Consider the following 17,668-nt stretch of genomic DNA (forward strand, 5'->3'; position numbering starts at 1 on the left):
ATGCTTTTGTAATACCCGGTATTTACATTAAAGGGACAGTTCACCCAAAAATTAACATTCCGTCATAATTTATTCACCCTCCTGGTGTTCCAAAATTTTTGAAAAATCTCTTCTGTGGAACTGTTTTTGTTCTTACAAAGAAAGTTACTGGGGTCCAAAATAACATTGGACCCCATTGACTTTCATTGTATGAAAAAAATAAATAAAAAAATACACTGAAACAAAATGAGAATAAAATTTAATAAAAATGGTGGAATTGGGAATTACTGTTTGGCAAGTTTTTGACAGTCAATGTCTTTATTTCTCTGGTAATTAGTTGTTGTTTCAACTTAAAAAAGTAAGTGTTGGTGCTGCCTTAAACTTTTAAGTTGAGTCAACTTGAAATGTGGAGTTGCACCAAGTAACAATTTGGATATTTGAGTTGACTAAACATAAAATTTAAGTTTAAGTTGAACTTCAACTCACTTTTTTCTTTTTTTTTTACAGTGAGTCATTGAAAGAATGTCAATGGGGTCCAAAAACAACACATTGACTTTCATGGTAGAGAAAAAAAAATTGTGTTCCACAAAAATGAAATACAATAAATAGGACATTTGGAATTATTCTTTGAACATCAATTTCTCTATTGTACACACCAAGTCTAAGTCAAGTATAAGGCTTTTTGCTCTTAACTGAGCAATGACTCTGAATGACTCATAAAGTGCTAACAGGTTGATGGATTAAGGCAGGAAACGTTTGATCAGAGTACTGACTTTGAAAAGAATCCTTGCTGATGATTGACTTCAAATTTGTTTCTTTTCAAATATGATATACATTGACATGGCACCACAGAGAGAGAGAGAGAACGAGAACTTGCGTATGGAAGGAATGTAGCTAATCTGCATCTCTTGTCCATCATCCAGCACTGATGTAAGGCACGTCACTCACGTCACTCACGTTCCTTCTCGCTCTCAGCCGCCGCAGGTGCAATCCTTGCCTAATACCGGCACCAATATCACATCTGACGGGTTCAGAGATGTATGGTGCCCACAGTTGCAGGACTATAAGATGACAACAATCCATTAATCCTGGAAAATATTGTTTATATAAATAAGTTGAGGATTTCTGGACTTGGACAGGTGAGCGTCCATGTGTGTCGTTAAACAAGAGTTTAATGTGCAGGGAACGATCAGTGATCGCTATACCACAGTGCTCTGCGACCTCAAACACTGGTCTATTGTGCCATCCAAAAAAAAAAAAAAAAGAAAAAAAAAAAAAGAGGAAGATCCCTGGTGGCAGTTTCATAAAGCGCACAGACTTCCTGGTCTGAGTAATTAGTCTGCCTGTATCGACCAAAAACAGACTCATTAGGGAGTCACCTTTTAAGAGCACACCAGTGTCCTTGAACCCATGAGGGCAATACTGTGACCATTTAGCACTAATATGTGATAGCTGTTTAGTTTGTGTGTATGTGGTGTCAGTTTCATGTCCAACTTTGTCTAGCAGTATAGAGGCAGTACAGTAGTCAGCTTTTAAACGATCATTTATGTTTTGTTCCTTGCATGGGACAGTTTGCTTCAGGGTTGGTGTACCATTAACTAAACTGAATCTCTTCTGCATGTTTTCACCTGCATGAGAGCTATGCAAAAAATGCCATAACTCACCATATATCTTTGGGCAACTGAAGCCAGCCATATGAAGGAGTTTCTGAAGACCTTGAGCACATATTTCAAAGAGACAGAAACAACTCATTCACTACCTCATCTAAGCTGTCAGTCTGTCGCTCTGTCTAAATTTGGGATATTCGAAACCAGTAAGTGGCAACCATAATGAATTTGTTCAGAGATTAAAAGAAAAGGAAAAATAAGCATAGTGCATTTTAGTGTATAAAATAAGTACGCTACAAATTAGGCCTATATTCAAAAAATATACCACTGGCAATAGGTTAATAATTTGTTAAAGTATAGACTAATTACACTGTACTTTCATTACCTCATAATGAGTCCTCCACGTTTAAATAATTCGCATTTGAATAAGATGACTAAATGAATTGTTGGGATGAATTTACTGTTGTTTTACAAAAAAGGGGGTATCATTTCAATGATCAGCTCTACCCGTCAAATCTCTTGATTTATTAACCAACCAGACACATGGCGCTATCATCCCAACAAATTAGACGAGTAGTCAGTGCAAACATGTCGGATCTTATCTGATCTGAACTATAGGAATGGAGCCAGCGCTGGGAGGGTCACATGACTGCAGCACAGAGCGCTCTAGTGGTGACTGATGGCGTTACACTCATGAGCACGAGACGCTCAAACCTTCCATTTATAAAGTCTATATGGCCTGGTTTCACAGACAGGGCTTAGATTAATCCAGGATTTGGCCTTGGTTCAATTAGGATATCTAAGTAGCTTTTATAAACATGTCTTGGAAGAAAACATTACTGGTTTGCATCTTGAGACAAAACAATGGCATTGATATATTTTAAGATCAGTGCAAGTTAGGCTACTTTTAGTAAAAACAGTTCAAACATGCATTTTAGTCTAGGACTATCTTAAAGGGATAGTTTTATTGTTCATTTTTGGGTGAACAATCCCTTTAAGCCTCGTCTGTGAAACCAGGGGTACGAGGGAGTAACGTAATGTCTTGAACATTTAGCAGTATTCTGGTTGATGCGAGAACAACTGTCTTTTCTCCAGATCTTTCCGGGGAGGTTATGCATGATTTTTTTAGTCCTATAGAAATGTGAAGGAATTATGAAGATTAATGGTCCGGTCACTGTGAAACATGGATCAACGACAAATAAGGATAAAAAAAAATAAAATAAAAACACATAAGTATTGGTGTAATCTAGTTTAAAACAAACGTTCATAGAAATAAAATCTTTTTAATCATGTTTGTTTAATAAATAAAAAATATATATATAAAAAAATGCATTTAATGAATGACTCTAAAGATGTCAATCGTTGTAACCATAAAGACGTACTAACATGCTTTACTTGCACTTTAAACATGTGAATGCAAGTATCCTAAATATATGTTAGCCTATTAAAACAAAAATATTTGCAACGTAGGCTATTTTTAAACAATGAGTCAAGAATATGAGTCAAAAACTATATCCTATTTATATATATTTTTCAAACAAAACTGCTTGTTAAAAAAATCATCAACAGGAAAACTTATTTAAATTTCAGTTATAAAGAATTTGCCAAGGTGATTACCGGTATGCAAACATTTAGTTTTCTTTTATTTATTTCATCCTGTTAATGAAACACTTTTTTCGTTTCATATCAAGGCCACTCAGACGATTACTACTAAATAGCCTATCAAAATTCATTTTCAGAAATTGAAACTATTTTTTGTGTAGATTTTGTGCATTTGTGAAAAATAAATCTAGACAAACAAAGGAGTAGCATATCACGTCACTGTCCCGTTCATGTAAAACACAAGTAAACATTGTGTAAAGTGGTTTGACATCGATCAAAACGCAATTTATTAAAATGTATTAATTTATTTTATTTTTGCTTAACGTGAAAGCGAATCCCCATGCAACTCTAGCAAACATGCAAGGTGCATGAAGCCTGTGTCTAAACAATTACAAAAATCGCCTTTTGTTTATGAAATGATCCACTGGTCTAAATCCGATCAGTGTTTAAAATATCATGCTGCTGTACAGAAACAGGAGTTAAGGAAATCAAGCTGATTATGGTGTGTAAAAAGTGGGGTGATAACCAGCCCCACACCTTTTAATCAAAGCTGTTTTCCCCGGGGTGCAATTTTCACCTTTTTTTTTTTTTTTTTTTGTTCTAAGTCAAAGTGATAAGGAACAACTCAGCAGCCCCAAATAGCAATCATCTTATTTGAGAAAATTCGTGTCTGCCTCCAACCCTTAGCAATTTAAAGGTTATCTTTGCTGTAGCCTAATAAACGGAAATTGTATTAAATAAACCACTCGAAAGTGCGCGCATTTCGCAGACGACATGGGAGCAGATGTAAGTTAATAGCAACATATTATTTTGAGCACTGTTAATGCATATGGGGACGCTTCGGCTGGGCAATTAACAGATAATGGAATGAAAGACAGGTATTGTATTACATTCGTGTGGCTGGAGATGATGTCATAAAGGGACAGCGCGTAAACTCAGGTGAGTAAACTCGCGCGCCTTCCCGCCAACTAAGTGGAGCAGGGGATTGAATTACAGATTTTTTCTTTCAAAAATACAGTTTTCTTAGTGGCTACTGTTTCAATAAAGGAGGGCGACAATCAGTATGAAAATAAAAAATATAATTTAGACAACCAAGATAAAATCGTGCTCTCTAAGATTACAAATGATTCGATTTTATAGGATTTGTAAAATTTCTTTTAAAGAGCGCTTTGTCTGGAAATAATCTGCTGTGTAGCTACAAAGTGACAAACGTCTTTAAAAAGTCGGTTTTATCTAAATCATAAACATTTAAAAAACATTTTCAAAATGTCTATTTGACATAAACAGATGTGTTCCAGATGAGCAAACACTCTTAAAAATACTTCTTCCAGATGAAAACACGCACATCAAATAGACGTCTCCGCGAGCTAACCTATATGGGACATTAAAAACTAGAACTAAATTAGCATTATATTGAGAGGTTCGAAAACCGATTCACTAACTGAGCTAGGCTACATTATAGGCTACTAAAAGCATAATGACTTTGGTAATAGCCTACACAATGTTGACGAATTTTCCTTAGGCCTAGATATCCTTTAAAAAGGTACACAGCTATCCTTATCTTACGATGAAATAATTGTTATTAACCCACTATTATTAGGCAAATAGCTAATTAAAAAAACAAAAAAAAACAAGAAGGGTTATTTTTGCATCCTATAATAGTCTATTAGAAGGCACATTTTAAGGCTGTAATCAATATATTTGACTAAATGCTTTCAAATAGCAAAAAAGCGTTTTGCTTTTCGTAGACCTCGTCAGGGTAGCGCCATGTTTGATTTTTCGCGATCAAACATAGCACAAAACTGCAGTTTTCGGACGTCAGACCGTACATCTATTACTCTCAACCTCGTTTGTATTAACATAATAAATGTGTAGTGTTATTTTTTTCTCTCATATATCTTATGTAGGCTATTTTAAATTAGGTTATTTAGTCATGGCCTGGTGTTCTAATGAGCAAATGCACATTCACCAACTAAGTCCTACCCAATAAATGTTTGTTACAATCATATGAAAATGCTTTTCTGCATAATAATTGAATGAAGAAGTTGTTTTATTTACACTATAAAGTCAGATGTTGGAATGAAAACCCTTGAGATTCTCCCAGGTGGCTGTTAAATGCTCTGGGAACCTCCTGACATCACTACAGGGGGCTGACCTGTGCTTATCTTAGTGGCTAGGCAGGTATTGTCCAAACATGTCAAACAGTCAGGGAACCAGTGAACCTAACATCCGCACAACCAGCAAAAAGAGCCAGGCTCTTCTCCATGTTAAGTGCTGGTGTAGTGTAATAGGGGGGCACCACAGGGCAAACGTCTCAATCTGTCAATCAGCCAGGCTTTATGCTCTTATTTGTCACTATAGAAACACCCACCAATCAGTGTCTCATTACATGCAACAGTGAAAGTTGTGAGGTGAGTGACCTTATCCATGAGGGGAAAAGTCAGTTGTGGGCCAGAAAGCTAAAGGAACATTTTAATGCATTATTTCATCTATGTGGATTAAAAAGGCTTGTCTACCAGCTATTCTAATATCGTAATGTGTGAATGTGGCACACACAATCTCATGACATAACAGCAATCCAGTCATTTCAGAGAATTGCTGACTGACGAATGACATGCAACAATATTATACCCTGGCAAAATTTATGGACAGGCCAAGATGAAACACCCAGACAACTTGAAAACTTGTCTGAACAACAACAACAAAATACTCACGCCTGTTTTTATCTTGAGTCATTGCGCCCCCTAGGGACAAAGTCTGTGTATTAACATCTTAGCCCTTGACATGCAGTTGGGATGTTTGAAGTTCATAAAATGTATTAATGTGGAGAATATAAGGTGACCAAATCTGATATTCATTCTAGAAAAAAAAAAGGGAAACACATGCCATCTCCCACAACCAACTTTCTAACCAAACGTTGTCATGTCATTTATTATAGTAATCTGTGTGGTTTAAATATTTTCATCTGAAAGAAATGGGCAGAACCTTAAATACAATCCCTTTGATGCAGCTTTTATTGCTTGATTTTTTACAGGAAACACCAAAGGCACTGATTTGGAAGTAAACATACAGTATATATGACAGAACATGTTGCATGAATCACAATAGTTTAAAGAAAATGGTGGAGAGAGATATGGGTACAAAGGCAACCCATTTACCACTTATGCTTTTAAAATGGCAAATCAATCACTGCTAAAAGAAGGCCATCAGACATAGTGACTAAAATGCTTTTAAAGTATGAAATAATTTCAAGAGGTTCACAGTCAAATGTTTCTGTTCAGAATGTTTCAGATTATTCTTATAAAGTTGGCGTTTGCAAAAATAGCACAACAGAAAACGTCTATTCTCTTCTTGGAATACATGTGTACTGGTTGTATGAGCAAACATTGTGTGGATTTGACCCAATAGGACACCAGTACTTTACCTACTACTGAAAAGCAGGACTTAAAACAAAGATACTGTGGCAAGGTGTGCAAAGGAAAAAGCATACGGGTAAACACCAAAAGCCCATTATCTCTAGATAAAAGTGCAAGTGCATCTGAAAAGATACCAAATATTCATGCTACATGTACAAGTGCTTGGGCTCCAATAATGTCTTAAGGCAAGAAGATAACCGGTTTTTTGTTGTTGCTCACAATACCTGCTTGACTGCTGTTTCCAGTTATGTAAATAATAATAATAATAATAATAAAAATAGGCAAAAACTATTACACTGACTGTGTACAAAAAAAAAAAAAAAACACTTTACACATGAATAACTACTGCATATATCCACAGCCATTTCAAATAATAAATGCAACCAAAAAAATCCTGAAAAGCAATGTCTCTTCAAATAAAATGTACAAAAATATTTGTTTTGCCAGTTAAAAATGATAAATGCAGTGAGTAAGTCCATTTCAGCACTCCATGTTCACAGCACTCCATAATACACTGGCATTTAAAATAATAAAAAAGCGCTGCTAAGGCACCTCGGCCAGGCAGGGTGAGGATACAGTGACGAGGGTTAATGTTGCAGTCAGCTGGGAGACACCTCAGTGGGTATGACTGAAGGAAGGTGGAAGGAGGAGCACGAGTCTCTGCGGTGCAGGAGCTTAAAGAGCAGCTCTTCTTTCTCCTGGCTGAGCTTCTGGTTCTGCAGAGAACGCTTCTCTAGCGCCTCCTGCAGCTCATTCTGCTCCTTGGACAGTCGTCTGAAAGAGGACCACAAGGTTTATGGAGTCTATACATCACGATTCACACATGTGTTGAGTTTTCCATAGACAATGATTTTTATACTGAACAAACTTTATATTCTATGCCCTACCCCTAAACCTACCCATCACAGAAAACATTCTGCATTTTTACATAAAAAAAAAAAAAAAAAAAAAAAATTCACTTAGTATGATTTATAGGCCGTTTTCCTCATGGGGAGCAAAAAACATTTCCCCACAACATGGAGTATACCTAAACCACACATGAACTCATAATTGGCCAATCATGTAATTGTGAATAGCAAGGGAAATATACATAAAAGCATCTAAAACGCCAGGTGGCGCCACATACAAACATTTGAGCTAACAAGAATAAAATGAGACCAGGTAAGCACGAGAGGAAAATAAGAGACCGCAATTTTAACATATTTGGAGAATAAGAGACTAGAAAGTTATCCTAAAATATCTATCTATCTATCTATCTATCTATCTATCTATCTATCTATCTATCTATCTATCTATCTATCTATCTATCTATCTATCTATCTATCTATCTATCTATCATATATACAGTACATACACACATATATACATATATTTCTATATATATAAAAAAATTACGAGTTCGTTTCCATCTATATGGAGTCTTCATAAAGTCCTTTTAAACTTGCTGAGATAATGCATAACATTTTTGTGCAACTTATTAGCAAACAGAATTGCTCAAATTCCTGTCATTGGCTGGAAAAACAAATAGTCCTGCCCCAAACATTGTTGGGCTGGACAACAAGAAGAATAATGCTATGATAGCAGCACTACAGAAGCAGTGTGTTTTTAATAGGATAAACTTAAAATGCATGACATTTACAGTAAAACTTGTCAAACTTTTTCCACATTGAAAGCAGCACAAACTTTGTGTCAATATTTTAATGTGTCCCTTATTTATGCTATTTTAAAGGTTGCTAATTTAGTTTTGGAGTTCTCCTACAATAGGTTTACATGCATCCAAGGTCAAAAAACACTTTAATTCTCTAAAAATATGCATTGCAGCATCACCTCTTTTCTCACATTTTCTGAAAATTCAATAAATGATTCAGTTTCTCTAAAACCCTCCTTTCTGAGAGCCGAACCAAACTCCTCTAGACCTCAGCTACAATAGTATACAGTGTTTGAGGGTTAAAGTAGACATTGTTCGCGGACAGCCAATGCAGACCATAGGCTTGCATTATGCAAATTTATTAAAAACCTACGTAGACATGTTACAGAAGTAAGACCGGAATTACGGACGACTCGTTTCAGGCAGTTCAGGATCGATTCGTTCTTTTGGGAGACAATAACTCCATTTATCTGCACATTTTGATCATTGAAACTTTGAAGACTTTTACAATCACAAACAGCCATATAAACACAACACTAAATGTAGGGTAGGGTTTACACACCTGGCATCCCCCTCGAAACGGTTCTCATTCGCGCTTGAATATGTTCAACACTATAAAATCTGACGAAATACAATACTCTTTTTTACAATTATCTTATATAGCCAAGCCATTTTTAATAGGATGGACAGTTGAAGGAACCCAACCTCGTTATACTTAATAAATATATTTGCTTCTTCTTGGCCTACTAAAGCAGTGTTTCTCAACTCCAGTCCTCGTGACCCACTGCTCTGCACATTTTGTATGTCTCCCTTATTTAACACACCTGAACCAGATCATCAGCTCATTAGGAGAAACTCCATGAACTGAACTGAGTGTGTCAGATAAGAGAGACATACAAAATGTGCAGAGCAGTGGGTCACGAGGACTGGAGTTGAGAACCACTGTACTAAAGTGTTCCTGCAACGGGAGTATTCTCTGGCTAGAGCGCAGAACAGCAGAGTGTGTGTGGACAGAAGTGCATGCCTGAGTTTGTACTTTGGGTTAGGCTGCGTTGCTCTGACATTGTGGAAAATAGAATAATAGAAAAAAATGTATTAGCCTTTTTATCCATTATTATCAATCTAAGTTAATCTCGTTTTTAATTTAACTTAATTTAGTTTTTCTTTATTTAAATCTACTCTTTACTGTGTCAGTAATTTGTTAGTCAGAAAAATTAGACTACCTTATTAAAAGTATTGCTTAAGTTAACAGACCTGTGTGTGTGTGTGTGTGTGTGTGTGTGTGTGTGTGTGTGTGTGTGTGTGTGTGTGTGTGTGTGTGTGTGTGTGTGTGTGTGTGTGTTACGCGCGAGTGTATTTACTTTGTGTTGTTCATGGGGAAGATGTGTTTAATATCACTAGTGCAGTGTCCGTTCTCGGAGCATATAAGCCCTGCCCGCGTGAGGTGCGCCGCTTCCCGCTCGCGTTGTTCTGTAGTTTATTAAAAGTTTATTCATTCTGAACGTGTCGCATCTCGCGTGTCTATCTATATTGCACCAAATGCAACACTGCACTCCCTTGTGAAGTCGATTGGATGAACGGTTCTCGAAATAATCAAAATGCAATCGGACAGACAGACACATAGAGAATACTGCCTTTATTAGAGAGAAGAATATGTTCAGCCCCCTCTCTCCGAAGCTTCGATGTTCATTACTACCGAAGCTTCGAAGCTCAAAAAAAATGGTATTTCGGACCAGCCCTAACTACATGACAGGTAATTTTCGAAAAAGCATAACAGGGGCACTTTAAAATACTCGGTCTATAATAATAGTTTGCAAAGAGAAGTAAACATACTGTATGAGGCTCTGGTAGTTTTCTATCCGGACCCTGTAGTCCTCATTCTGCTGGAGAACATGCAGGAGCTGATCCTCTAATGAGAGATTCTTCTCTACCTGACAATCAGTACAAAACAAGCAGCAGAAAGTTAGTAAAGCGTGTATCAAGGTTTTGGCCTCAGTTGGAAACTTCTGCATTTCTATTTGCAAACAAATAGGTCAATTTGCCACATTCAAATAGACAACATGAATACACAAATTATGTGCTCCTGCTCTCATTTTTTTTACATAATTTCCCTTGCTCAGAGAGAGAGAGAGAGAGAGAGAGAGAGAGAGAGAGAGAGAGAGAGAGAGAGAGAGAGAGAGAGAGAGAGAGAGAGAGAGAGAGAGAGAGAGAGAGAGAGAGAGAGAGAGAGAGAGAGAGAGAGAGAGAGAGAGAGAGAGAGAGAGAGAGAGAGAATAAAGCTTTAACAAGGTGGATGAAACCAATTGTTTTAGATAGGGGATCAAATGTGAAAACGAAAGAATCTGCTATTGAAACCTGCATATTAATCTGGTCTAAATTGGTCTATGTCTATAGATAGAGATAGAGATAGAGATAGAGATACTTTATTGATCCCGAAGGAAATTAAGGTTACAGCCTTGCCCTCTAATTAGATGTCAATAAAAGTTACCAGTGTTTCCATTTGCAGCAGCTTGTTCCCCTGGTCCTGCAACCGCTCAAGCTTCATTTCAATGACAAATAACAGGCTCTCCTGCTCCTGCTCCCAGAATTCACCAGGGCTGCCATGAGTCTGGGATGAAAAGACAGATGCAGCTGAATACTACAGCTATCTGAAGCATGCTTTGACAATAGATCTCCATTCTCATAACAAACCTCAATATTTCTCTGAAGGTCTCTCTTGAGTGTGGACTCCTCCGCTCTGCGCTTTAACTCGTTGAACAGCTTCAGCTCTGATGTCAGCCCTTCAATCTGATCCTGAGGTCATAGAAAGTTCAGACCAATCATTTCAAAGTCAAGTCTGGCATGACTGGCTTGACGTGAGAAGTATATTAGATCAGTTCTCAATCACATGAATTAAGGCAAATTAGAGAAGTGATGTTACAAATAGACGTGCTTTACCTTCAATGCATTCTCAGCTGCTGCATGCGACTCATTTAAAACGTTCTTCTCTTCATTGTGTAATCGCTGTAGCTCTGCAAGGCAAATCAATGAATATTGCTATAATTACCTAGATGTGTTTGACAAAGTGACTTGGTACTTCACATTTATGCATTTGTGTCCGTACATGACATCTGTATTACATGTGCTGCCATGCTCTGACCTTCAGTTGCGCTCTGATGCCGTTCTAAGGTGCTCCTCATCTGTTTTTCATGGAGATCATTTAGATCAGTGGTTATCTCAGTCTTTACCTGTTAACACAAGAAATCATGCATATTTACTATCTAATGCAATTTAAGCAGCAAAGGCTTTTTTCATGGCAAATTAAGAGTAGCAGAAATTAAAATAATCATAAGAAGAAAACTTAAATAAATAAAGAATTATATACAATAACAATATTTCCTGATCACCCTTGTCTGGGTTTATTCTGCGATAACAACCGGCTGGATGTACATTATCCCTTACTTAAAGGATAATTCCAGTATTTAACACTTTGAGTCTATTTTGCAATGTATATTATGAGAAAATTAAAGTGTTTTTTGCCCTTGGATGCACGTAAACTTATTGTAGGAGCCCTCCAACACAAAATTAGGAACCTTTAAAATAGCATAATTGGGGCACTTTAAATTCTAAAAATGCAGAGAGTTTTCTGTTAGGGTATGGGTTTGATTATAGTATACAAAACTATACAAATCTATGTAATGTCCCCATTTAAATAGCTGCGCGTGTGTGTGTATGCGTGTTTAACTCAACTAGTTTAACAGTGATATATAATTTTATATAATAAATAAGTCTTGGTGAAAAGGTAAAGAAAAACCATGCCATCTTCTGTTTTCCCCTGTTAAAACAAGCAGTGTTTAAACACACAAGCCAGTCCTCTTTACAGGGCAATGAATAACATCCCTCCCTGCAAACAGGTTTAGCTTTGTTGGTCAGAGTTTAGCACAAGGACAGATGTACCACAGCAGCACACATTCCCAAACCCTGTACAGACAATCAGAACAACAGTGCGCAGAAACGGCATTGATCCCAATTATGCTGTAATGGAAAAGCACGTCTTGTTTATTGCTGCTGACAGCTCCATAATGTATAAGCTGCTGATATAATCTGGGATCAGAATACTCATCTTTCTTGAATGGCTACATGAAGCTGCATGAACTTGCTACGAGAGTTCCATTCACACGACGAAAAGAAAAGGCTTTCAATACGAAGAGCTTTTATTTACACCCTACCTTTTCTGTAATGCTGTGGACTAAAGTGCAAATGTCTCCAGGACGGTCCTTGAGGAGCTGCTCTCTCTCCTGGTCTCCTGAAGCAGTCAAAACTGCATGTAGTATCTTTAGCTGCCACTCATAAGTCTCCAACTGATTCTCCAAACCAGAGCGTTGCTCCTCAGAAGAGTGTGTAACTAGGGGAGAACAAGCGAACACTACATTGTTTGCTCAACGGTACATCTGAAACAATACATCCATGAACTCAAGCCAGGATCGCCCACGGCCAGCAACACAAGAATATTAACAGGTCCCTGCAACCTAACATCAGCACTACCAAAGCCTGGCTCTGCCAAGATCAACACACTTCACAATGGGATCATGGGACATTCAAAAGGCTCTGAATCATACGCATGAAAAGCACACATTAATAGATAATAACCATAGCACATGCATCATGCACATGTTCACATGAACGGGAGAAAGCACTTACCACTTGCATCTTGAAGTTTGATGTCCTTTATGTGCTTCTCACCTTCTTGTGCTTTATTTTTTTTCTAAATGAAAAAAGAAAAGAATAAAAAGTTTGATTTATTGCATTGAAGCCAAAGGCAGCAGACACAGGATTAATCATTCAAAAACTATCTGACAAGCTGGATCTACATGTGCAACTCTTTCACAGGTGTCTTATAAACTGATATTTGTTGCATTCCAACGCAGTCTTCCATTACCGGTGAGATATGCACTCAAGATTGCACAAGCATGACATCATCGACAAATCACTCGCAGTAGTACAGCTCACTTTGAAAACTTGACTTGTATTTCTCAATAGGCAGGACAACTGAAATCTTATTTTTCATTTCTAAATAATAAACATTTTAACAAATGTATACAAGGCCACTGCTTATTCTATATAGATCATATTAATAAGAACAAAAACTTCAAATCCCACACATTTATAACCGTTCAAAGGTTTGGGGTGGGTAAGAATGTTGTTTCTTTTTTTTCTAAAGAAGTCTCTTATGCTTTATTTGAAAATAATTTAAAATAAATATAAAATTTAAATATAAAAATACAGTAAAACATTGCGGAATATTACAATTTGAATATATTTAAAAATATAATTTATTCCTGTGACGCAAAGCTGAATTTTCAGCATCATTACTCCAGTCTACTCTTTAAGTGTCACATGATCCTTCAGAGATCATTCTCATATGCTGCTCAGTGCTCAAGAAACATTTCTTTTTATTATAAATGTTGAAAACAGTTGCTTAGATGCTTAATATCCATCATAAACAGCATTTATTCGAAATAGAAAGCTTTATCATTATAAAATGTCTTTACTGTCACTTTTGATCAGTTTAATGCATACTTGGCTTGCTGAATCATTTATTTCTCATATCTCTTACGGACCCTAGACTTTTGAATGGTAGTGTACATCCAAAGTGGAAGCTAAGCTAAAGAAGAAGACTACACGATATAACTTCTCAAAAGGATGGCTTTCATTTAGCTGAAAACTTTAACACGCTTATTGTTTGGTTTATTAGCATGCTCTCACATTTCACAAGCTCCAAACATTTCTCTGTTCCAATAATTCAAATCACAGAAGTATTGGGGGAAAAAAAGCTTATAGTTCGGATATAAACACATTTATGTCAAAAGGCAGCGATTAAAAAGCTTAAAAATAAATTATAATAAATCAATTACATCGTTATGCCAGTAGGTGGCGACACATGGCTGTTAAAAATGTATTTGTCATCAAATCATTATTTCAAGAGATTCATTCAAAGTCTTTATGAGTGAGTCATTGAATCATTCACTCAAACTAATAAAAAAAACTCTTTTTTTTTTCATTATCACTTCATGAGAACATCTAGTAAATCACATGTTTTTTTGGTTATCTTTTTTGAATTATGATCTCAGTTTAAAAAATAAAATAAAATCATGATTCTCAATTCATCCAGAATGGTGCAGCTCTACATCCCAGTGTGAATGTTTGAAGATGGCTGGCACTGTTCACAGGTGATTTAATGTTTTGAAGACTGCATGCCAAATGTCTCCCGAGATATAGCCTACACACACAGCCTCAAAACACTCACAACAAGTGCAAAATATCTCTCCACAGAGAGCAAAATCTCCTGACTTCAGATCAGAGAAGTGTTTCTCAACACTGTTTCTGGAGCTTTTCACACAAAACAAAATTTAAAACACGAATAAGATTTGAGAGCGGCGACGAAGACTATCAGTGACTTCAATTTCTCTCTTAACTCGTACAAAGCAAGTCACATAACTTCAGTATGACTTGTAACTATTTTTATCATGATTCCGGGGGGCTTGATGGCCCCTGGTCACCTTTCTCTTTCGTCACATTGAAAAGAGCAGCTAAACTTCATCTTTTTGTGCTGCATATAATAAAAACGTACTATTCGTCTAAGCCGACACCCTCGATCGAGAACAACAAATAAGAGTCAAATCATCCTACTGAGATTCTCTCTGCCATGTGAGACCGTTTAAATGAGAATTCAGAAATAAAAAGCAAGAAAAGAAACGGCTTCCATTTCATAATTCAGTAATCCACACAACAACGCTGTTATGCATTCGCTGGCTCTCTGTGGCAGGGAACCAAATGTTCTGGAACTTTAATGAACCCTTGGCTTTATTACACTTCACCGTCATGTGGTTATGTGCTTTTGATGCAACTCCAATAAAGGCTGTAATAGTGAGTGTAAAGCTTTCTGTGTTTAGTCTTCAGAGACTTTTCACACTTCTCCAGTTGTCCATGTCAAGTATACTGACACATGGCTATGTGATTAACAGGACCAGAGGAACTCTGTCTGTTTATAGGTCACATTAAAACTTGCAGTGGGAAATTTTGGACCCTGTGTCTGTCACATTCGAGCCCAGTGAATCTAAATCCTTCAGCAATCTGGGCTAATGAAAGCTTGACCCTGTTGCTATCAAAGCCAGATTTCCCCTGAATGTTTAAAGGCCCCAGGAATTTCATTTTTAAAGTGTGAATGAGGTGCTAGAGGTACTTCTATTATAAACGGACTAATGAAATGAAACTATTCCTTCTTTTTGTTGTTGCATGCATTAACATTAAAAATGCAATTAATTAAAAAAAAATTGACTATGCCTTTTCTATGACAGACATGTTTTCAAAATGTCCCATTAAAATGCTGAAACTCTTGAAAAATATATAGTTTAGAATAAATAAATTAAAAAGTCATTTTTAAAACATATTTCTTTTGAAAATATAAAAACCGTTTAGAAAATATTGACTAAGCTGTGTACCCAAATATATTTATCGACAACACCATTAAATCAATAATATTGCAGATAATGGTAAATGTTTCAAATACAAATTCATACATCCTGATTTGTTTAAAACTGAGCAAAGTGTTAACACTTAAATGTAGGATAACACACCTTAAATTGGTCATACTCATAACGGATGTCAGCAGCACATCTTAAACAACAGTGCTGAAGCCGTCATCTGTGTCTAATTAAAGCTTTCACAAGTCGACAAACTAACATGAGAGCTTTCGCATCGAACGGGTTAGAGAGGAAGTAACAAGTGATTTGAGAAAACAAAACAAGACTGGCTCCCATGATACAAATACATTTACACGTGGTGTATTTGCAACATCTCTAACGTTGCTGCGGGTCTCATTGTAAACTTACGAAAATACTGAAACGACCTACCCTTTTCCGGGGGACCTGGCCACAGTTTTTGCTGTTGTGACAACCCATACTCCGCTGCCTCGTCGCTATATTCTACTAGTAAGTTTTTGTCTGTGTGCAGCAGTTCAAATATGAGCTCAGCCTCATTGATCCGCTCGAATAGGTTGAGGCTGGGACAGAGGGGCGGGAACTGCAGGGTCAGGGCTGCGTTCCAAAAACGCAGGCTACATTTAGGCTACATGAACAACTTTATGCCGAGACTAACGGGAAATTGGTGAATCCGTGCACGTCAGCTGATGTCACCGCAGCTTTCTCGAAGTGCAAATGGCTTTAAAAAAAAAAAAAAAGAATATGCCTATCTTAAAGTCACTATGAAATCAAAAAAATTTAATAGAATATGGCAGTTTATTATAAATGATTTATCAGTATATATTAATTCTTTTTAAAATTCATGTAAACTTCCCCTCTCTCTTCTCTGATGGCGCGAGGGCGGGACAACCTGTCACTCACATGACATCACAGCAATAACAAACCACAACCATCCAACCAATTACCCATGGACAAAATCAAGTCCCGCCCACTCCGATATCGACTTCACAATTATTATTTTTTATTGCAGGAAAACACAATTACAATAAGGCAATACAAAAATCACATAAAATTCCTAAAGAACAGAGCACAACTCTACACTGTAAAAAAAAAAAAAAAATATATATATATATATATATATATATATCAGTAAGTTATGGCAACATATGTTTTTACATTGCTTTAACTCATCAAAAGAAGTTAAACAACTTTTCAACTTTTTGTTTTTTATGTTATACAAGATTCAACTAATTTTTAAGTCAATTTAATGTGATTTAAGTTAAATGACTTAAATATCCCAGTTGATTGTACTTAAAAATTTAAGGCTCGACTTTTTTTCCACAGAAAAGAAACATTTCTTCAATAAACCAAGTAGTCTTCTTCCACTTTTCAATTTTAACATTCTTAAAGATTAAATCCAAAAATTATTTTTGAAAAACAAAACAATGGCTTTGTTTAAAGGCACTTACATGTATGAATATAAAATTTCCCCAAAATGATTCAGTAAAAAAATGTAATGTGAGGGAAGAAATGATTATCGCTCTTTCTGTTTCATGCTGACTTTAAGGTTTTGTTTTGTTCAATATAATAATTCCCTAATAAAGTTCAATTAAATCGAATAATTATGTTGTTTAATTAAATAAATATTAACAATATCCCTGTGTTGCATCATAATTGTATTACTTACACAGTTAAATTTTTTTATGGGAAGTATACAAATAGCCTATGCACATTTGTAAATTAAAAACAACCGAATGAAAGACACCAAGCATTATTATGAAAATGTGTAAAAAGTGGTATCTTGTTCTAAAGCTCAAAAATCATGAATTTTGAGGGTTGATTGTGGCTATATGCCTTACAGACAGATAAACAGATAGATAGTTACTGTTTGGCAGTGTGGCCAGCTAGAAAAAAACCATTGAAATGAACAAATTTATTGGACATTTCCTTCTCTAA

The 17,668-nt window shown here is 36.3% G+C and overlaps 1 protein-coding gene across 1 annotated transcript; it reads right to left on the reverse strand.

Annotated features, from left to right (window-relative positions):
* Positions 1 to 6,184: 6,184 nt before the first annotated feature.
* On the reverse strand, positions 6,185 to 16,344 carry ccdc69 (coiled-coil domain containing 69). The gene is made up of 9 exons (XM_084430443.1): positions 16,145 to 16,344; positions 12,933 to 12,996; positions 12,461 to 12,636; positions 11,392 to 11,479; positions 11,190 to 11,263; positions 10,944 to 11,045; positions 10,741 to 10,860; positions 10,086 to 10,183; positions 6,185 to 7,378 (listed from the first exon to the last, which is right to left on the reverse strand). The coding sequence occupies exons 1-9, from the start codon at positions 16,190 to 16,192 to the stop codon at positions 7,204 to 7,206; spliced, it is 945 nt and encodes a 314-aa protein (XP_084286569.1). The 5' UTR covers positions 16,193 to 16,344; the 3' UTR covers positions 6,185 to 7,203.
* Between the last annotated feature and the right edge of the window lie 1,324 nt (positions 16,345 to 17,668).

The sequence above is a fragment of the Rutilus rutilus genome, assembly GCF_951802725.1.
Source record: "Rutilus rutilus genome assembly, chromosome: 14".
NCBI classification, from domain to species: Eukaryota; Metazoa; Chordata; class Actinopteri; order Cypriniformes; family Leuciscidae; genus Rutilus; species Rutilus rutilus.